This window comes from Lygodium microphyllum, chromosome 8 (assembly GCF_053477565.2).
Source record: "Lygodium microphyllum isolate KBCC chromosome 8, Lygodium_microphyllum_v1.1.10, whole genome shotgun sequence".
Lineage (NCBI taxonomy): Eukaryota > Viridiplantae > Streptophyta > Polypodiopsida > Schizaeales > Lygodiaceae > Lygodium > Lygodium microphyllum.
Window position 1 is genome coordinate 63,224,956 of NC_141142.1, and position 16,828 is coordinate 63,241,783.

A 16,828-nucleotide genomic window follows, 5' to 3' on the forward strand; every position below is an offset into this window, starting at 1 on the left:
TTGCCACATCTATCCATTCTGCATTTTCTTTGACGGTATTCTCAACATTCTCCATTTTCTTTTGGGTGACTTCCACCACACTTGCATAGGTGTGCATGTCCTTTTTTAAAACATCCATTTCTTTTTGTAGTTCCGGTGTGGTTTGTGGTTCCTTTTGTGCGTCCAATTTCTTTTTGCATTCCTCTAGTTCTTCTTGTAGATTAGAGATCAATGAGTTTTTGTCTGCCATGTGTGCATCCAATGTTTGTTGCATCTTCCTTTTTAGTTCTTCCATCATTTCAGCTCGAACTCGCTCTTGTATGTCCTTTTCCATTTCCTTCCTCATGGTACGTATTTCAGCACGGAGTATGGTCAACATCTCCTCATATAGTGTTTCATTAATTTTGCGGGATGTCTTCTCATATCTACTTGACCCTGGAGAGACATTCCAATCTCGGGTTTTACGCCCATAGGTTTTGTATCTCGTGTTCTTTGGCGGTGTATGAAACATTGTCTCCATGGTTGGTTTTGTGATTCCTTCATTGTCAGTTTCTTCCATTGTAATTATAGTATGCGCTATAGTATAAAACTGTTTACAGTCTGAGTAGACATAAACTCTCACTCTAGCATGAACTAGAGACAGTATATCATAGACTGTCAATATGACTGCATCATAAGATATGACTGTAGCATGAAATGTTAATGTGCGTCAGTCTGAGATCACGCAGGTTTCCAGTCCACACAGCATGCAAGGTTCACATCAGTCTGAGTACATCTGCAATCTCAGTGTATTCACAGTGTTTGCATTCATGTCAGTCTGAGAGAGTGTCTGCAATATGAGAGAGTGTATGCATACGTCACTGCTGCCACGGTACATTCACAGTGTCTGTATTCATGTCAGCTTGCATTCACGTCAATCTGAGAGAGTGTCTGCATTCGTCACTGCTGCCACAGTACATTCACAGTGCCTGCATTTATGTCAGTCTGAGAGAGTAAGTGCAATCTGAGCGTGTCTGGATTCGTCACTGCTGCCACAGTACATTCACCCAGGACACAGCAGACAGGCCAGCATTTATGTCATTCTAAGTACATTCGTGTCCCTGCAGGACAGTGGTTGTCTCCCTGTGCAGAGACATGACCTTTCAGAACAACTCCTTCAGGTCAGCATTCACGACAGTCCCGCCAGACTATTGTCACTACCGTTGCTCCCACTAGACTGCCGCCTCTTGTAGGACGGGGACGTGACAGTCACGTCAGCTCTTATCACTCGCGCTAGACACGTCCGTCATGCCAGCATCCCGTCGCTCACGCCAGACACGTCCATCACACCAGGTACGTCTCGTCACGCCAGCATCACGCCAGACACATCCGTCATGCCAGACACGTCTCGTCACGCCAGCATCCCGTCGCTCACGCCAGACACGCCAGCATCCCGTCGCTCACGAGAGAGAGAGAGAGAGAGAGAGAGAGAGAGAGAGAGAGAGAGAGATAATCGGGGAGCACGCGCCTGCGACTCTGCACAGCTCACAGAGCTGATCTGCCCCTGTACAGCGAGAGAGAGAGAGTGAGAGAGCGAGAGAGAGAGAGAGAGAAGAGAGAAGCATGGTTGGTCTGGATCTGGCTTTTATTGACCAAACGGTGGAAGCCCTTGATCCGGATTCTGATACAGAGAAATCAGAGGATATGGTTCCTTGCACAGAGGAGATGCCTCCTGGTCTTGACTTTTAGCCTGCGGGCAAACGCTCCAAGCATACTTCTGAAGAGACAATGGGTCATCAGGAACGTTCTTATACTCTCGCCGTCGCCGCCGTCGTCGTCCGTGCCCATCAGAGAGAGAGAGCGAGAGGATCTGACGCGCCTCTCCTGACCCGCAGACGTGCTCCTCTGCCTCACGCGCTGCCTGCGTTCTCCCCTCGGACTAGCGTGGGGTCTGTTCAACCCTGCGGCTCGACTCCTGCCCTTGCCTGTCTGCGAACAGCTGGTCGCCCTACAGTGCGCACCGTAGAGAGAGAGAGAGAGAGAGAGAGAGAGAGAGAGAGAGAGAGAGAGCTCGCCCTCTGCCTGGACGTTCCGTCGCTCCCTGCCTACTGCCTGCCCTGATCTGCCCGTTTTGCCACCAAGGGCTAGTAGCCAGTCACACCCAGGTTGCCACACAGAGCACGCGACAATGTGAGCCAGCAAAGGGAACGAGCCCTTCTTTGCCTGCCGACGTGCCTTCTCTGCACAACGGCCGTTTGTTTCTGCGCACGCACTTCCCAAGCTTCTTCGTCAGTCCAGTGCCGGGTCCGTTTTGCCTGAGAAAGAGGGAGAGCAGCCTGCGCATTCCTGCCGCCCGTGAGATCTTCGTTCGGCCTCTGACCAGTATACGCAGTGATACACCATGGCTGGCCTGGACCTTGATTTTATAGACCAAACGGTGGCAGCGCTTGGTCCGGACTCTGATACCGAGGAACCTGACGATATGGTTCCGTGCAATGAAGAGATGCCCATTGCTCCTGACTTTCAGCCTGCAGGCAAACGCACCAAGCACACTTCGGAGGAGTCAATGGATCATCAGGATCGTTCCTATGCTTAGGTTGCTTCGGACTCTGCAGACCCTCAGTATGTTGACTGGGAGCATTTGCTAGATTTTGCCAACACTCTACTTGGCGATTATGTTCAACATAATCAGGAAGTCTTTTCTGACTCTGCACCGGAAGATGTTTTGGAAGCCATTGTTGACCCCAAATCTGTCTTGCGCTCCTTTGCAGTATTCTATGATCGCGCAGTGATACTCTTCTTCACTGGTAGAATCCCCTAGCTTTCCCGTATTCGCCAGTGGCTGCACAGTCTGCTACAAGGGGAATGTGTTGAAGAGATTTTTGTGGGGCCCCGAGGTTTTTTTGAGGTGCTGTTAAAATCTGAGACGCACCGTGTTGCTCTTCTGTTTAAACTGCCTCTGTTTTTTTATCGCCGTTTGGTCCATGTTGTACCATGGCGCCCAATGGCAGATTTTCAGCGCCTGCTGCAACGGGAGTTCCCTGTATGGGTTGAAGTGGAAAATTGCCCGGCTGTTTATAGGCCACTGTTGAAGGACGCCATGGCTGCTGTGGGCACTGTTCTCGTCCCTCCAAGTTTAAGGGCAGTGAATCGTAACTGCTTGTGTATAAAAAGGCCTGCGTGGTTGCGTCTCAATTGCTCTGGCATGCATCCTTTACATTTTCGTTTGAAATGGGGCAATTTTGCAGGACACTGCTTTTCCTGTGGAAAATTAGGGCATTTCATTGCTGAATGCCCAGAACAGCAACACACTTCAGATGATGGGCATGTTGCGCTACCCATGGAAGATATGGTATGTGATGTCCCGTCGCAAGATGCTATTCACCCACCTAAAGCTCTGGATAAAGGTAAACAATAGGTTTCGGGTTTAGATTCCCGTGGCATAGACAGGGTTGAAGTACGCACAAAAAAAGATACTAGGGTGGTTGCTGGCATGGAGAATTCTGTGCCTTCTGCGTCACAAGATTCCATGCGTACTTATATGAGCAGGAAAGAAATGTTGCCGTCGGAGCACTCTCCTCCTGCGATGGCTTCCTCTGCCCCCCGTCCTCAGCCCACTCGGAGAGTGTATTCGGATCGTCCAAAGGGTCCACCAGCTAAGCTGGCTTTTGATACCAGAGGCAACGTCATTACCCCGTGGGATCGTCGTTATCCCCGCTCCATTCCCAAGCCAGCAGATATGCCGTCTACCTCCAAATCTGGTCCGCAGAACTCTTTTGCCGTGTTGGCTGATTTCTTGGATGAGGGAGTCCTGGACATTCTCGCAGAAAAGGTCAAATCGAGGCAAGCTGTGCCTCGTACCTAATTTTCTTTTACAAAAAACACATGAAAATAGCCACGTGGAATGTGCGAGGAATCTGTTCTCGCCATAAGCAACATGCCATGTGGACTGTATTGCATGAGAATCAGTGGGATGTCTTATGTGCTGTTGAACACAAGAGTCACGGTGAAGTTGGAAAAGTTGTGGATTGCCATGGCTTTCCTCTGTTCTATGCAGGGACACATGCCATGCGTTATTCTGGTGTGCTCATGATTGTACACGAAAAATATCAACCTCTTCTTATTAAAAATGATGTGCACGGCCGCTTTGTGGTGATTGAAATTTTATTCGATGGAGAAATCTTATGGTTACTTGGTCTCTATGCTCCGAATGATCCTTTATCGCGCCGGGAGCTTTGGCATACTTTGCAGACTTCTTTGCCACTTGGCAGACGGAGCCTCTTCATGGGGGATTTCAATATGTGTGTTGATTCTTCGCAGTCCACATCGGAGCATTCGGTAATGGACGCGCCGGAAAGCCGTAGGTGGCATGAGTTGGCTCTTGCTGTTCTTAAGCAAGATCTCTGGTCCTGGCTACACCCGTCTTCTACAGGGTTTACTTTCCATTCCGCTCAGTATGCAACAACATGGTCGCGGCTGGACCGCATGAAAGTGTTGCAGCAATATGCATTGTCAGACCATTTTCCTCTGCAGCTTGAGATGCTCGCACAACCCATTGCACCTTTTAAGCGATTTCTGGAGAGGCTCCCTTTGCGTTTTAACTCGTCTTATTTGAAGCATGCAATCTTTCAGGGTTATATGCAGCAATTGATTGATAGATTCTTACTGGACTTCTCCTCTCAGGGCACTGCTTTGTTTGAACGATTGCTCTCTAATGTGCAGCGGGTTGCTCGGCAATATGGAATCCATCATGCCTCTCTTTGTCGACAGCGTCGGCAAGCAGCGGAGGACTTACTGGCTTTGGTCCGTTCTTTGCTGGTGGACACTCCAGATGATGCATTTCTACTAGCACTGGCAATGCGTGTGGCTCATCTTATTCAAGAGTTTCAGTTGAAATCGTATCAGCAGGCCAAATTGCAGCATCTGACGGAGACTTTGCAAGATAATGCGTGTCAGACTCATAAGTTCTTTCGAGCCCTCCATGCCTCTCCTGCTAGAGAGAATATGACTAGACTTCTGGATGCAGAAGGGCACCTGGTCCTTGATCCGCGGACTATTGTGCATATATGTAGGAATTATTTAATCGACCTTCTTGGTTCCACTTCTCCACCTTCAGCCCAAACTACTTAGGCCCGTTCAGTTTTTTATGACCTGGTCCGTAATCAGGTTCCGCAGGACATGCAAGCCACTATGGAGTTAGATATTTGTGAGGCGGAGGTTATGGATGTTTTGTTACACTCACCCAAGGATAAAAGTCCTGGCTGGGATGGTCTCACCAATGAGTTCTTTGAGGTTTTTGCTACCCAATTGGCGAAACCATTGACGCCTTTGTTTCAACACGTGTGGGAAACGGGGATTATGCCTTCCTCATGGAAAGGACTTATTAAATTGCTTCCAAAGGTTCCTTTGCCGTCTATGTTGAAACTATGGAGTCAGATATTTGTGAGGCGGAGGTTATGGATGTTTTGTTACACTTACCCAAGGATAAAAGTCCTGGCTGGGATGGTCTCACCAATGAGTTCTTTGAGGTTTTTGCTACCCAATTGGCGAAACCATTGACGGCTTTGTTTCAGTAGGTGTGGAAACGGGGATTATGCCTTCCTCATGGAAAGGACTTATTAAATTGCTTTCAAAGGTTCCTTTGCCGTCTATGTTGAAACATTGGCGGCCAATTTCTTTAATGGGTTCTATGTACAAAATCTTTTCCAAAGTAATGGCGAATTGGCTCCACAAGCATCTCCCTGCCATTGTGCATCCTCTTCAATATGGTTTCATTAAGGACCGAAACATTCTGCACAATGTATTAAATGCGCAACTGGTGATTGATTATGCAAGGCATTCTAATCAGGAGGTCGTACTGATTCAATTGGACCTGGAAAAGGCTTTCGACTATCTGGACTGGTCTTTTGTTGCAGAGCTTATGTATGCTATGGGCTTTGGTGATCGGATGTCTCGACTGATCTACATCATCAGTGCAGTGGCGTCTTCGCGAGTCATGTTGAATGGAGGCGTTACCGAGCCATTTGCCCTTGCCCGCTCTGTCAGACAGGGGTGCCCATTGAGCCCTCTCTTCTTTGCCCTTGCGACTCATCCAGTTCTTTCGATGTTATCTCATATGGCAGCTTCCACTCAGTTGGCTGGATTGTCGCTTCCTTCTGGACAACATTTCATTAGTCAATCCTTGGCTGATGACAGTTTTATGATTTTGCAGGCGGATAAGGATAACCTTTGCAAAGCATTGGATGTTTGGGCTCTCTTTGGTCAGGCTTCCGGCCTTCGCAGCAATGAGTTGAAATCAGCCATTCTCAGCTGCATGGAGTTGGATTTGCAGTCATTGAACTGGCAGGGTATCGTTGTGCCTCGTGGCTTCATTGTTAGGCATCTTGGCTACCCCTTGGGCGTTGATGTTCCCCCAAAGCAGCTTCTATAGTGGACTTCTCAGAAACTGGCAGCTAAGTTCATGTATTGGAAGTCTCAGGCTTGGCCATTCCATGTTCGCCTCAAAGTAGCCCAGACAATTATGTTGCCGATGCTCACATATTTCTTGCCCTTGCTGCCCTGGACTACTACTACTCTGAATGCTCTGACTCAGTTTATTCGTTTTATGTTATGGAAGAAAGATTCCTTGCATGCACGCATTTCTTGGATTTCTTGGTCGCATGCGTGCATCCCCAAACGCATGGGTGGAGGAGCTATTTTGGATGCCCAAACTCACATGCTGGCCCTCCATTGGTCTCTTTTCTGCGCCATGTGCTCAGATCATCATCCGTGGGTCGTTATAGTCCATTATTTCCTTGAGGAGCATGGGCTTCGGCATGGCAATACCCAAATCCAGAGTTCGTGGTGGCATGTTCTTAATGCTGATTCCCGATTCTCTTGTTCCTCTTCATCACTGCTTGCCCATTTGGTATGTTCCTGGAAACTGGTCCTCAGTGGCATCCGGCGGAGGATCGCTTAGCTGCTAATTCTTTTCAACTGGAATTGCTGGCAATCTCGCGGTTACTTTCATGGGAAGGTAAACAAGAGCTTCGACCACAATTCAACCGTATGGCACATTTGGGCTTAACTTCAGTCGCGGATGCCACCCTTGTCAGTCGCAATGTGTTAATATCATTTCGTACAGCCAGGAGGATCTTTAGGATCCCTCTTGGATACAGGCATTTATGGGAACAGCTTTTGATGGTGCTCCAGAGCAGATAACCCTTTCCTGCCCTTGCTTCGGATCGTCCTTGGCAGGATTGGGACTTTGAAGGCCGGCTGAGTTTAGGCAAAGATTCCGCTAACCAGGTCTATCATCTTCTGATTAAAGATCATCACTGGCTGGTCACTAAAGCTAATGCGCTATGGGGATTGCGTAAATCCCGGTCATGGTGGAGGGCAACTGTGATGGAAGGGTGGCTGAACAAGACACCCTTCAAATATAAGGTCTTTCTTTGGAGGGTGATGATTGGGGGTCTTCCGCTTGCTTCGGCTCTTTCCAAGCGACGAATATCCAATGGCAACCGTTTCTTTTGCACCACCAGTGTCGAATCTGCCCGTCACCGATTTATTTCTTGCCCTATCGCTAAGAAAATATGGTCGTTCTTGTCAGCCGTTTGGAGAGCGGTGGTTGGTTTCTCGCTAAGGCCCTTTGATTGGGTCTTTGTGCAGCCCAAATACCCAACACCGGCACAGCCACATATGAAGCTCGTGTTTCACTTTCTTCGATATTGGGGCTGTTGGCATAACTGGACCATTCGGAATGCTTTTCTTTTTGATTCCGCCTGTAATGTTCAGCGGCATATTGCTAGGCTTAAGGGTCTCTTGTATTGGCAGATAGATCTTCTTCAGCATTCAGACTTACTTTCCCAGGAGGACTTGCGTCCCTGGCATATGACAATTTGCTCTACATATTTGCCATGACCATGTAACTCTTAGAACTAGAACCGTTTCACATGATGGCTTAGTGCCATCATGTATCTTGTAATCAAGTAAACTCGTACTTTTTTCGTAATTAATACAATTACCTTTGACGAAAAAAAAGAGAGAGAGAAGACTTGTGGTCTGCCAGCCTGCAACAAGGGTCATAAAGAAGTTCGTGCTCAGCATCTAGTTCTGTGATGGAAAATCTGCAAGTGTCAAATGGTATCGATATGGCCTTTCTCGACCAGCATATTGGAAATGGGAATGACCGAGATCTGGCAGACTCAGATGGTGAGGATTTTGGGCCATTGACAGATGGGGATGAGATAGGTAAACATCGGAAGATGTCGGTTGAAGAACCGGTATAATGTCTACCAAATTTGCCTCAGCCAAAGATTCATGCTTCTTGTTCACAGACTGATGGGTCTCTTCAGTTTGTACTGGCCATTGCCAATCATCTTATGTCCAATTTTGTCCATGCTAATGAGGGTAAAGCTAACTCTTTACCGGATGGGGATCATGTAGTTGCAGTCATAGAAACAGAACTGGTCCTATAGCAGATTGCTGCTTTTCATGAGGGGGCAGCCATCTTTTACTTAACAGGAAGGACTCCCTTGATCACCAAGATTCGTGCTTGGCTGCAATCCATGCTTGTAAGTGTTGAACAATGCCAAGATGATTCTTCAGGGCATGTGCAAGCCCCTCTTGTTGAAGAGATTTATGATGGTCCGAAAGGGTTTTTTGAGGTTCTTTTTCATTCCTCGGAAGTGTGGGCTTTCATTATGTAGTGCATTCCTTTGTTCTTGGATGGGCACCTTGTTCATATGATCCCTTGGAGGCCTATGGCCGAGTTTCAAGAGGTGTTGAGGCACACATGCCCAATTTGGGTGGAGGTGGTTGATTTTCCTGCACATCATTGGAGATTCCTCTCTTTGGTTTTGAGAACCCTTGGTGAGGTGTTGGTGTTTTGAGGTTCCAGGACTGCAAACATTGGTTTATGAGTTGATATGGGGTACTTTTGCTGAGCACTGTTTTAGATGTGGTCAATTGGGCCATTTCATTTCAGAATTTGACAAAAATCCCGAGGTATTGCAATGCACTATAGATCCAGAAATGGATATGCAAGACCACCATCCTCAGCAGATACTTCAGTAGCCACAAGCTGATCCTGAGATGCTTCCCCAACATGGTCGTGATGAAGGAAATGAGGTTTCCCAAGTTGGTCTTGAGCGAGCTTTGCTTGCACTTGAGCGGAATGTGTCTCCTCAGGAGGATTCTTGGGTCTTAGTGGTTAGACATAATGCTAGATAGGCTTCTCGTTCGACTCCTTCCCACCCACCACCGCACCCAATCACTCAGACCTTTCAACGCAGAGGTAAGGGGTTTTACATGAATCCTCAATCTTCGCCTGCACCGGTAGTGGATGATAAAAGGACTTCCAATTCTACTTTGCACTTAGATGGGTGGGGGAGGCTTGTGCCTAGGGATGTTTTTCGTTCACAGCAACAACAATTTCCTTCTCTTGCTTCGATCGCTGGTTTGCAGAGGGAAGATCTTGTAGATGTAATTCAAAGTGAGATGGAGAGATTCTAGGTAGCTAATGCTATAGATGTAAAAGGAAAAGGGAAAGCAATGGTTTAGTAGTTTTTCTCATTTTTGATTTATCATGAGAATTGCTTTGTGGAATGTGAAAGATATCTCTTCGGGCAGTAAGCAGTATCGGTTGTGGAAAGTTGTGTTTGTTGGACATGGGAATGTATTTTGTGTTGTGGAGCATAAACAACATGCTTTGGCTGGATTTTCTTATGTTTATAAGGATTATGTAGTTTTTTTAGTGGTCAAGCTCCAAATAAATTTGTAGTTGTGTGTGTGTGTTTTGCCGGGGGAGGGGGGGGGGGGGGGGGGAGGTTGGGGGGAAGGATTCTAGGACACCCTAGGCGGCTCCAGCTACACTGTCAAGCATTTTACTTCACTGTAGTTTCTCCTAAGTAATATAATCAGCCACACCTTTTATCACAAAAAAGTTAAGAAACTAATGAGGACGTGTTAATGCTGCAAGTGCATTTGACAAACACACCATATTATGGCTATGGATGCACTATGTTTATAAAACATAAGGATGTACCTTGGCTTGTCAAAAGGGCCACTTTTCTGGATATACCATTGTCTACGCAGGAGAAAATGATTTTCTGGTATAGTAATGCTTATATATCATGAATTGCAACCATAGATTGTACATAATGACTGGCATGGTCATTCAATGCATTTCCCCACTGCTTTTGATGTTTCAATGATCTTGAAAAGATCCTGTTTGTACTTTGATTCTTAATCAAGAGTGCTTTAACCCAAGAATAGAAGTGTCTGTATGATTTGAAAGACAGAAGTAGGTAGTAGTGTCCATTATTTGGGTGATAATTGACAATCAAACTGGAACTCTTTTGTCACTTTCATAACTTTAGATAGTCACAATCCACGTGCCAGCAAGAGTTCTAGCTTCCAATAAAAATAAATAGCTAAACTATTCACATCACATAACAAGCCTCTCTGCGTAGAATTGATACAGCAATAAGGTCTGAAGTTGCAAACCACAGCAGGATCTACTAAGGTCTTATCTATCTCACAAATTGGTAGACTTGAATGTTAAATGCATAGAAACATTAAAAGGAACTCAGGCTACAAATTTTTTTTCTACATTATTTGAACAGACAAGTCTAATGCCTGCAGACACACCCCATTCTTGCCATTATCAGCTCCCAAATTGAATATCTTCCACTAAGTGATGAGGAGTATCAATTTTCGTGTTTCTTCTTGTACAAGTTCTTTAGATTCAAAAAGAGGTTTGACTTTGCAAAGGGAAATGTCAATGTTCTAGGAAAGCACAACTCAAAATTGATAAGAAGGCAAACAGGTTAAAAAAAACGAAATGTCCCACTAGATGATGACAAGTATCACTTTTGGTGTTTCTTCTTGTACAACTTTAGATTTCACAAAAGTTTAAGTTGCAAAGATAAAACATCAATGTTCTATGAAAGCGCAACTCAAAAGTATCAATAACATGGCAAAGAGGGAGAAAAAATGAAATGACCAATAGAGCCTCTGATTCTTACAATGCAATTTGAGTTTTAGATCCCACCTGCTTTAAGATTAAGGACTTCTTGTAGCCTATTCACTTCCATTTGTAACAGATCTCGAGCTAACATTTTCTCTTCTTTTTCTTTAACCATCAGCTGTAATCATAGATTCAAAGAATGAACAACTAGACCAATAACAGTGCCATTTTCTAGAATAAGCACCTGCCTCAATCATAACAGTATTTGGCACAACAGGTTGATTAGAAATTATGACAGACAAGATAGCAGTTGTGAATTGCAATGTTCATGTACTAGGCAGTCACATGCTCCACATATTCACGCAAGGTATTAGACAGCAAAACATGAACCACACACTAACCAGCAGTGTGTAGCAATCAAATAGCAGAATGAACTGACAACCTCTCTCAAATGCAGTTCCAACGACACTGCCACTGGAACAGCTGCCAGGGACATGAAGCAGCAGTAAATATGATTCTCAGCCATGAAGAGCATAAGTGCATCTCATGCATGCAGAGACACCTCTAGACCAAAATGCAGCAATGGAAACCATCAGTCATGCAGCATGAAGCAGAGATGGCAGTTGAGGAAGAGCACCAAAAGGCGGAGCCCTCCATAAAGTGATAGCCAACAAGGTCCATGTCAAGTCTTCACCACTAATGGGACAGAGGGAGCAGGGAGGGCAAGGGAAAGGAGGATGATTTTGGATCCTTTGATACCATGAAGATGATCTAGAGCAAAAGGAGATAGAGAGTGGAGGGGAATGAGCGAGACAATACTAAGCACCAACGAACACTGCATTTACATAAAGTGGGTATACAAGGGTATCCATTCCTAGAACCCAATGAGAAAGTGCACCCAAACGAGTGGCCAAAGAAGAACCAAAACCATAGGCACTCTGATGTTTCCCAGACAAAAAAAATGAAGAGATGCCAAATAAATTTCACTAGATTCCCACAACCTCGGCTGCTATTCTTGCTCAACTCATTATTTCTAGTCTAAACTTGACTGGCTCTATTTACAGCCTAATCTGATATTTGCCAAACAATTAAAAGATAGGTAGAGATGTCAAATTGAATCTCATTGAATTTCCTCAAGCTCAGCCCCTCTTTTGGTATAGTAACAACCCACTATTTCTTGTCTACAACTGTCTGATCCTAATTTCAACACCTTAGCAATTACAACTCCCTACTCTGTCCAATCTCTTTCTTCTTAGTCCATATGGATCTCAGATGGTTTTTCAAAAAATTTCATTTGCATCACTTTGCTCTCCAATCAGTTCAAGAACATGTTGCAGAACTTTCACTGCCAAGGACGAAACAACATTTGTCTAATCTTGTCTGATCCAAAATAAGAGTCTCTATCATGATATCTTACCAGAAAAATGATGAGCTTGATAAGCAAGGATCTACTTTAGCAGTTTATATCAATGATCCCAAGTCCACCTCTAAATGTCAACTAAATGATGACATCCTAAGCAGCCTTTTCCCTCGGTATTCACCCCTTAACCAAATTAAGTTGAGGATGAGATGTTTAACCTATCCAATGTACATTGTGGAGAAGCCTAACAAGAGATAATGTACCACATAGTCACCAAGCAAACATGGTTTGGTACATAGTTGCACTCGCACATCCTACTGACTTGTCCATACCATATGGTTCATGCCATAATGTACCATATGGATTTGTATTTAAAAACCTTTCCCCCTTCCCTGCAGTAACTTTTGGGGTGCAACTAGCTGTTTTTTAACTGTTTTTAACCATTTTATGAGTGTTTCTTTTTACTGTTTTTCATGTTGGCCTAGGCATTGTTATTTTGGCTTTAAGCATGTGTTCTATCATCTCATCCAAAATACCAAGTTAAAATTTTCTTAGAAGAAAATATATTTTTATCGTACCATACTTCATAAAATCGTAAGGCACCATTTAGTACCATATGGTATGGTACTGTACCTTTCATACCTGACAACTATGGTATATTAAGGGATAATGTGGCTGAGCTGCTCCAGTAAAGGAGATTTTGTCTAATGCTCAACAATGGAGGGACCAATGACTACTCTGAGATAACATCAATAAAAAATGAAACATAAATATTTGACTATGGTTTTGCAAGGAACCCAACTAAAATGTTCATGAGACCTGAGGTCAAGCTACTACATATCACAAATTCAGAATCAATAGGACTAATGCTACTTGATGAGAGCACCTAAGGCTAGGTAGAAGGTCTCCATGGTTGCAACAAGGACTCTGAAAATACTCCTATAACTGTCCGAAAAGATAGCAATGTCATCAACATTCTACATCTGTAAGCTCATCATGGTCTGGTAGGAGTCTCTCCTCCTCATCCTTTTAGACCCACCATGCAATCCTTCACATCTCCCATGGAGAGTGTTGATGATCCCCATCCCAATCCTCGAGAGAGTCTCTAGAGTGGAGAGACATATCTTGGAGATCTATAGCATGGCTACATTTCTTGCCACCAAATGTAGCAAGTGATAACATGCTAACAATTAGTTTCCATCTTTGGCAGTGTCCCTAGGTCCACCATGCATACGAGAAATGGGATCTTGTCCAGATCTTCGCTCTAGCTAGACTCATTTCTCCTCTTGACCAAATAGTTCCTCATGAGTTGCTTCACTAGGCAATGTATGACCTAGAGAATGCCCCACATAAAGTGATGTACTACATGGTTGCAAGAAGAACTTGGTTGGTGATCCCCTGCAAATGAAAGCTTGGTAGAGATCCAATAAAGGAGCTTTTTCTTGATGAGAAGAGGTGCAATTGCTACTCTGAAGTAACTTCAATCATCACATGGCATCCAAGGTATCTTGCGGTCCTATGGGAAACTTAGATCCTTATGTGGTCGCCATACTAGATGCCTAGTTTTACATACCCAAAATCCATAGGATTTGTGCCAATTATGTAAGAATTGCTTTATGAAATATCTCCACGGTTGCTACAAAGGCCCTAAAGTTTCTCTTATTGGTATGTTTAGATGGGTGGCCTAATAGTTACCTAGTTGTATTATCTACAAACTCCACGTCCAGGAGCTCCTTGCACTCAAGGAAGGGAAAAACTTCTTTGTAGACAATAATTGCAAATGGAAATAGGTTTTTCCTCCTTTTCCTTGCATGGGCTTAGTGTGTATCTTATGTGTCATTGTCTTGAACATAAAACTTTCATAGCTGATACAAAATGATCCTTGTCACCTAGAATGGCAAGTCAACAAACAGAGTGCCTAGGGGTAGATACATATACTTTGATGGTGTAGGGAGCAAAGGTCTACAACGACAGTCTTCTTTGATGGTGTGACCATTCTTGTTGTAGTAGGTGCACCCATTGTTCCATGCTTCCACCTTTGGAAAAAAAGCCTTAGCACCAATGTGTCTTACCTATACTGGGAGGATGGAAGGAAGAAGAAGATTATGGTATCTCCCAGACAAGACATCAGAATGAAGAAGAATCTTGAATCTCTTGTCCTTCCTCAAAACCTTTATTCACCTTCATTGAAGAGTGAGGATCTTTGGCTCTTGGAAAATCCCTGACTCTGATACTATGTAAAGAAAGAAAAGGTAGGTTTGCATGAACACCGAGTCTGTATGGAAAAGATTGTGATATAAAACTCAAAAACACAGAAGATGAATCAATAATGAATCATATAATGATAAATTCAATGGAGCCTCAAGGTTCTGTGTCTCAAGGACTGGTACTGAGGTGAGCAGGCTCAAGTTAATGACACCAATTAGAGCTTAGAGATGACTGCACTATCCTAGCTAATCAAGCGGTAACACCAGTGGATGATGATGCTTTGTGGAGGTAGCAAAATGCAGTCCTTGGGAGCTGTAGGTGATGATGAGAATCTGCTCCTATAAAGATGGCAGCAGTGCAAAGTGACTAGCAGCATAAAATGCAGATCTTGCAAGGGAGAAGATGAAATCAAGTCTCCGGGTCGTGGCTGGAAGCTATGCGACTGTTGCAAAGAGAGAAAAATGCAGAGATGGCTGAGAGAACAATGACCTCAGCACCTCGAAAGGATGACCAGCAGTCACAAAATGAGCAGAGCAGCCAGTCTACTTATCAAAACATAGCATAAGGGATGTCACCAACTGGAATAAGTCCTCCATTCAGCAAAATGCAGCCTGCATATGGATGATGGTGAACATGGGTATCAGGGTGCTCCCAAAATGCAGTGCAAGAATAGTCACCAGCATGATGGGAACCACCTAAACAGGTTGCAATTATCTGCACTGATGTCACCACACTATGGGACTGGTCACCAGCTGATGTAGGCTCATAGGCAGCTGAAGAAGAGGGAGAGAATAATTATTCGAATGTGGGGAAAATGAAAGAAGTGAACCGGGGAGAGTGAAGAATGTCCACAACATGCTCTATTTATAGGGGATTTTGAGTATTTTTCCTACCATGTGAAATAAGTGCCAATATATACAAATAAAGCCTTTTCGGAAGTTCTTAGTGGAGACCAAGATTAGGAATTAATTCACTACAATTAAATGTTAATGCATGTGATGAATTTTGTTGCTCAACAAAGATTAGAGAAATCAATTGTTACATTTAGACATCATTAAAGATCCATAGAAATCATCGCACTTGTTGCATCTTTATAGGAGGTGTCGTCTTGAGCTCTACTTTGATGCTCTCATGCATTATATGCATGTCAAGTATGATTGAATAGGTAAGAATCATAAAATTCAGAAAATCTGCCGTCCTTAAGAGGCAAAACCAATCCTATGCCTCTTAGGAGTAACCTAAATTCATTCTCTCAATATTGATTCATCTCACATCCATCTTACTGTTTGTAGTTTTTCTAGCAGTAATCTAGAATATGTCGGATGGCTAGATGAGCTTCAAACCAGGTTATGAGCTCCACGCTATGAGTTTGAATCATTATGCAATGAGATTTGAGAAGGCTTGAGCGCATATCATGAGTAAAGCATGTTAAGGAGCTTGCATGGAAAGAGGAGAGATTTTACTTTCATGGTGAAGGATTACAAACTATTGAGAGAGGATATAGAGATCAATCACAATTCACAAGTTGCTCCCATCAGAGGATCAGAATATTGCCAAACTAGTGTATATAGACCTAGAACTGACTACTTACATGATGGATGGATGGAGACATTGGGCCTTCAAGAGCAAAGCCTTTTGGAGGCAACCACCTACTGAACAAGCCTACAAAGGTCGGCTGCTCTTATAGGTTATTTACATACAATGCAGGTACTGGGTTTCTTCTTATCTGAGTATACTTTCGTTTCTTAGGTTAGAAATCAGTATATGTGTCATTAGAGTGCATGCATAATGAGTTTCATTGGTATCATGTGATCTATCTCTTTATCAATCCCTCATTATAGGGGCTCTCATTCTAGGTCATCAATGTATCAGACATGGTGGCTACAAAGATTACATTTGGACCCAAGGAAGTGAGTATGAAGGAGTCCCCGTACTGTGTGACATTTCCTTTTCTGTATGCTATACCTAGCTAGGGAGCAGGAGTCACATGAACAGAACCAAAGTGGTGCAACGTGCTACCCAACTTTGATATAGATAGGGCATTTCTTTCCGATTTTTGGCTGACTTCTGGAAGACATGGGTGACAGTTTCATGCCTAGGCAGATTTCACTCTTCCTGTGGTTAGTGACCCATACAAGTTTGACAATTGGTATGTGACTTGGTTATGGAAAATTCTCAGTAGCTTTTGTGAAAAGTGGAGAGCCAAGGAGAGAAAGAGATATTTCTTGTAGAATTGTCATCATGCCCAAGAGGCGGGCCAAGGTATGCAGGAGATCCCTGAGGATGGTCTTCCATGGTACAGTTGAGACGATGATAGTGACTTGGGGAAAAGTAGCATTGGTCACGGAGAG

General features: G+C 44.2%; 1 protein-coding gene across 1 annotated transcript in view; it reads right to left on the reverse strand.

Moving 5' to 3' along the window:
• Positions 1-16,828, reverse strand: part of LOC148032385 (coiled-coil domain-containing protein 39-like) — a 224,217-nt gene that overhangs the window by 67,224 nt on the left and 140,165 nt on the right. The window contains exon 11 of the mRNA XM_087684085.1: positions 10,994-11,087. Coding sequence (XP_087540211.1) covers positions 10,994-11,087 — 94 coding nt within the window. The remainder of the gene's footprint in view (positions 1-10,993; positions 11,088-16,828) is intronic.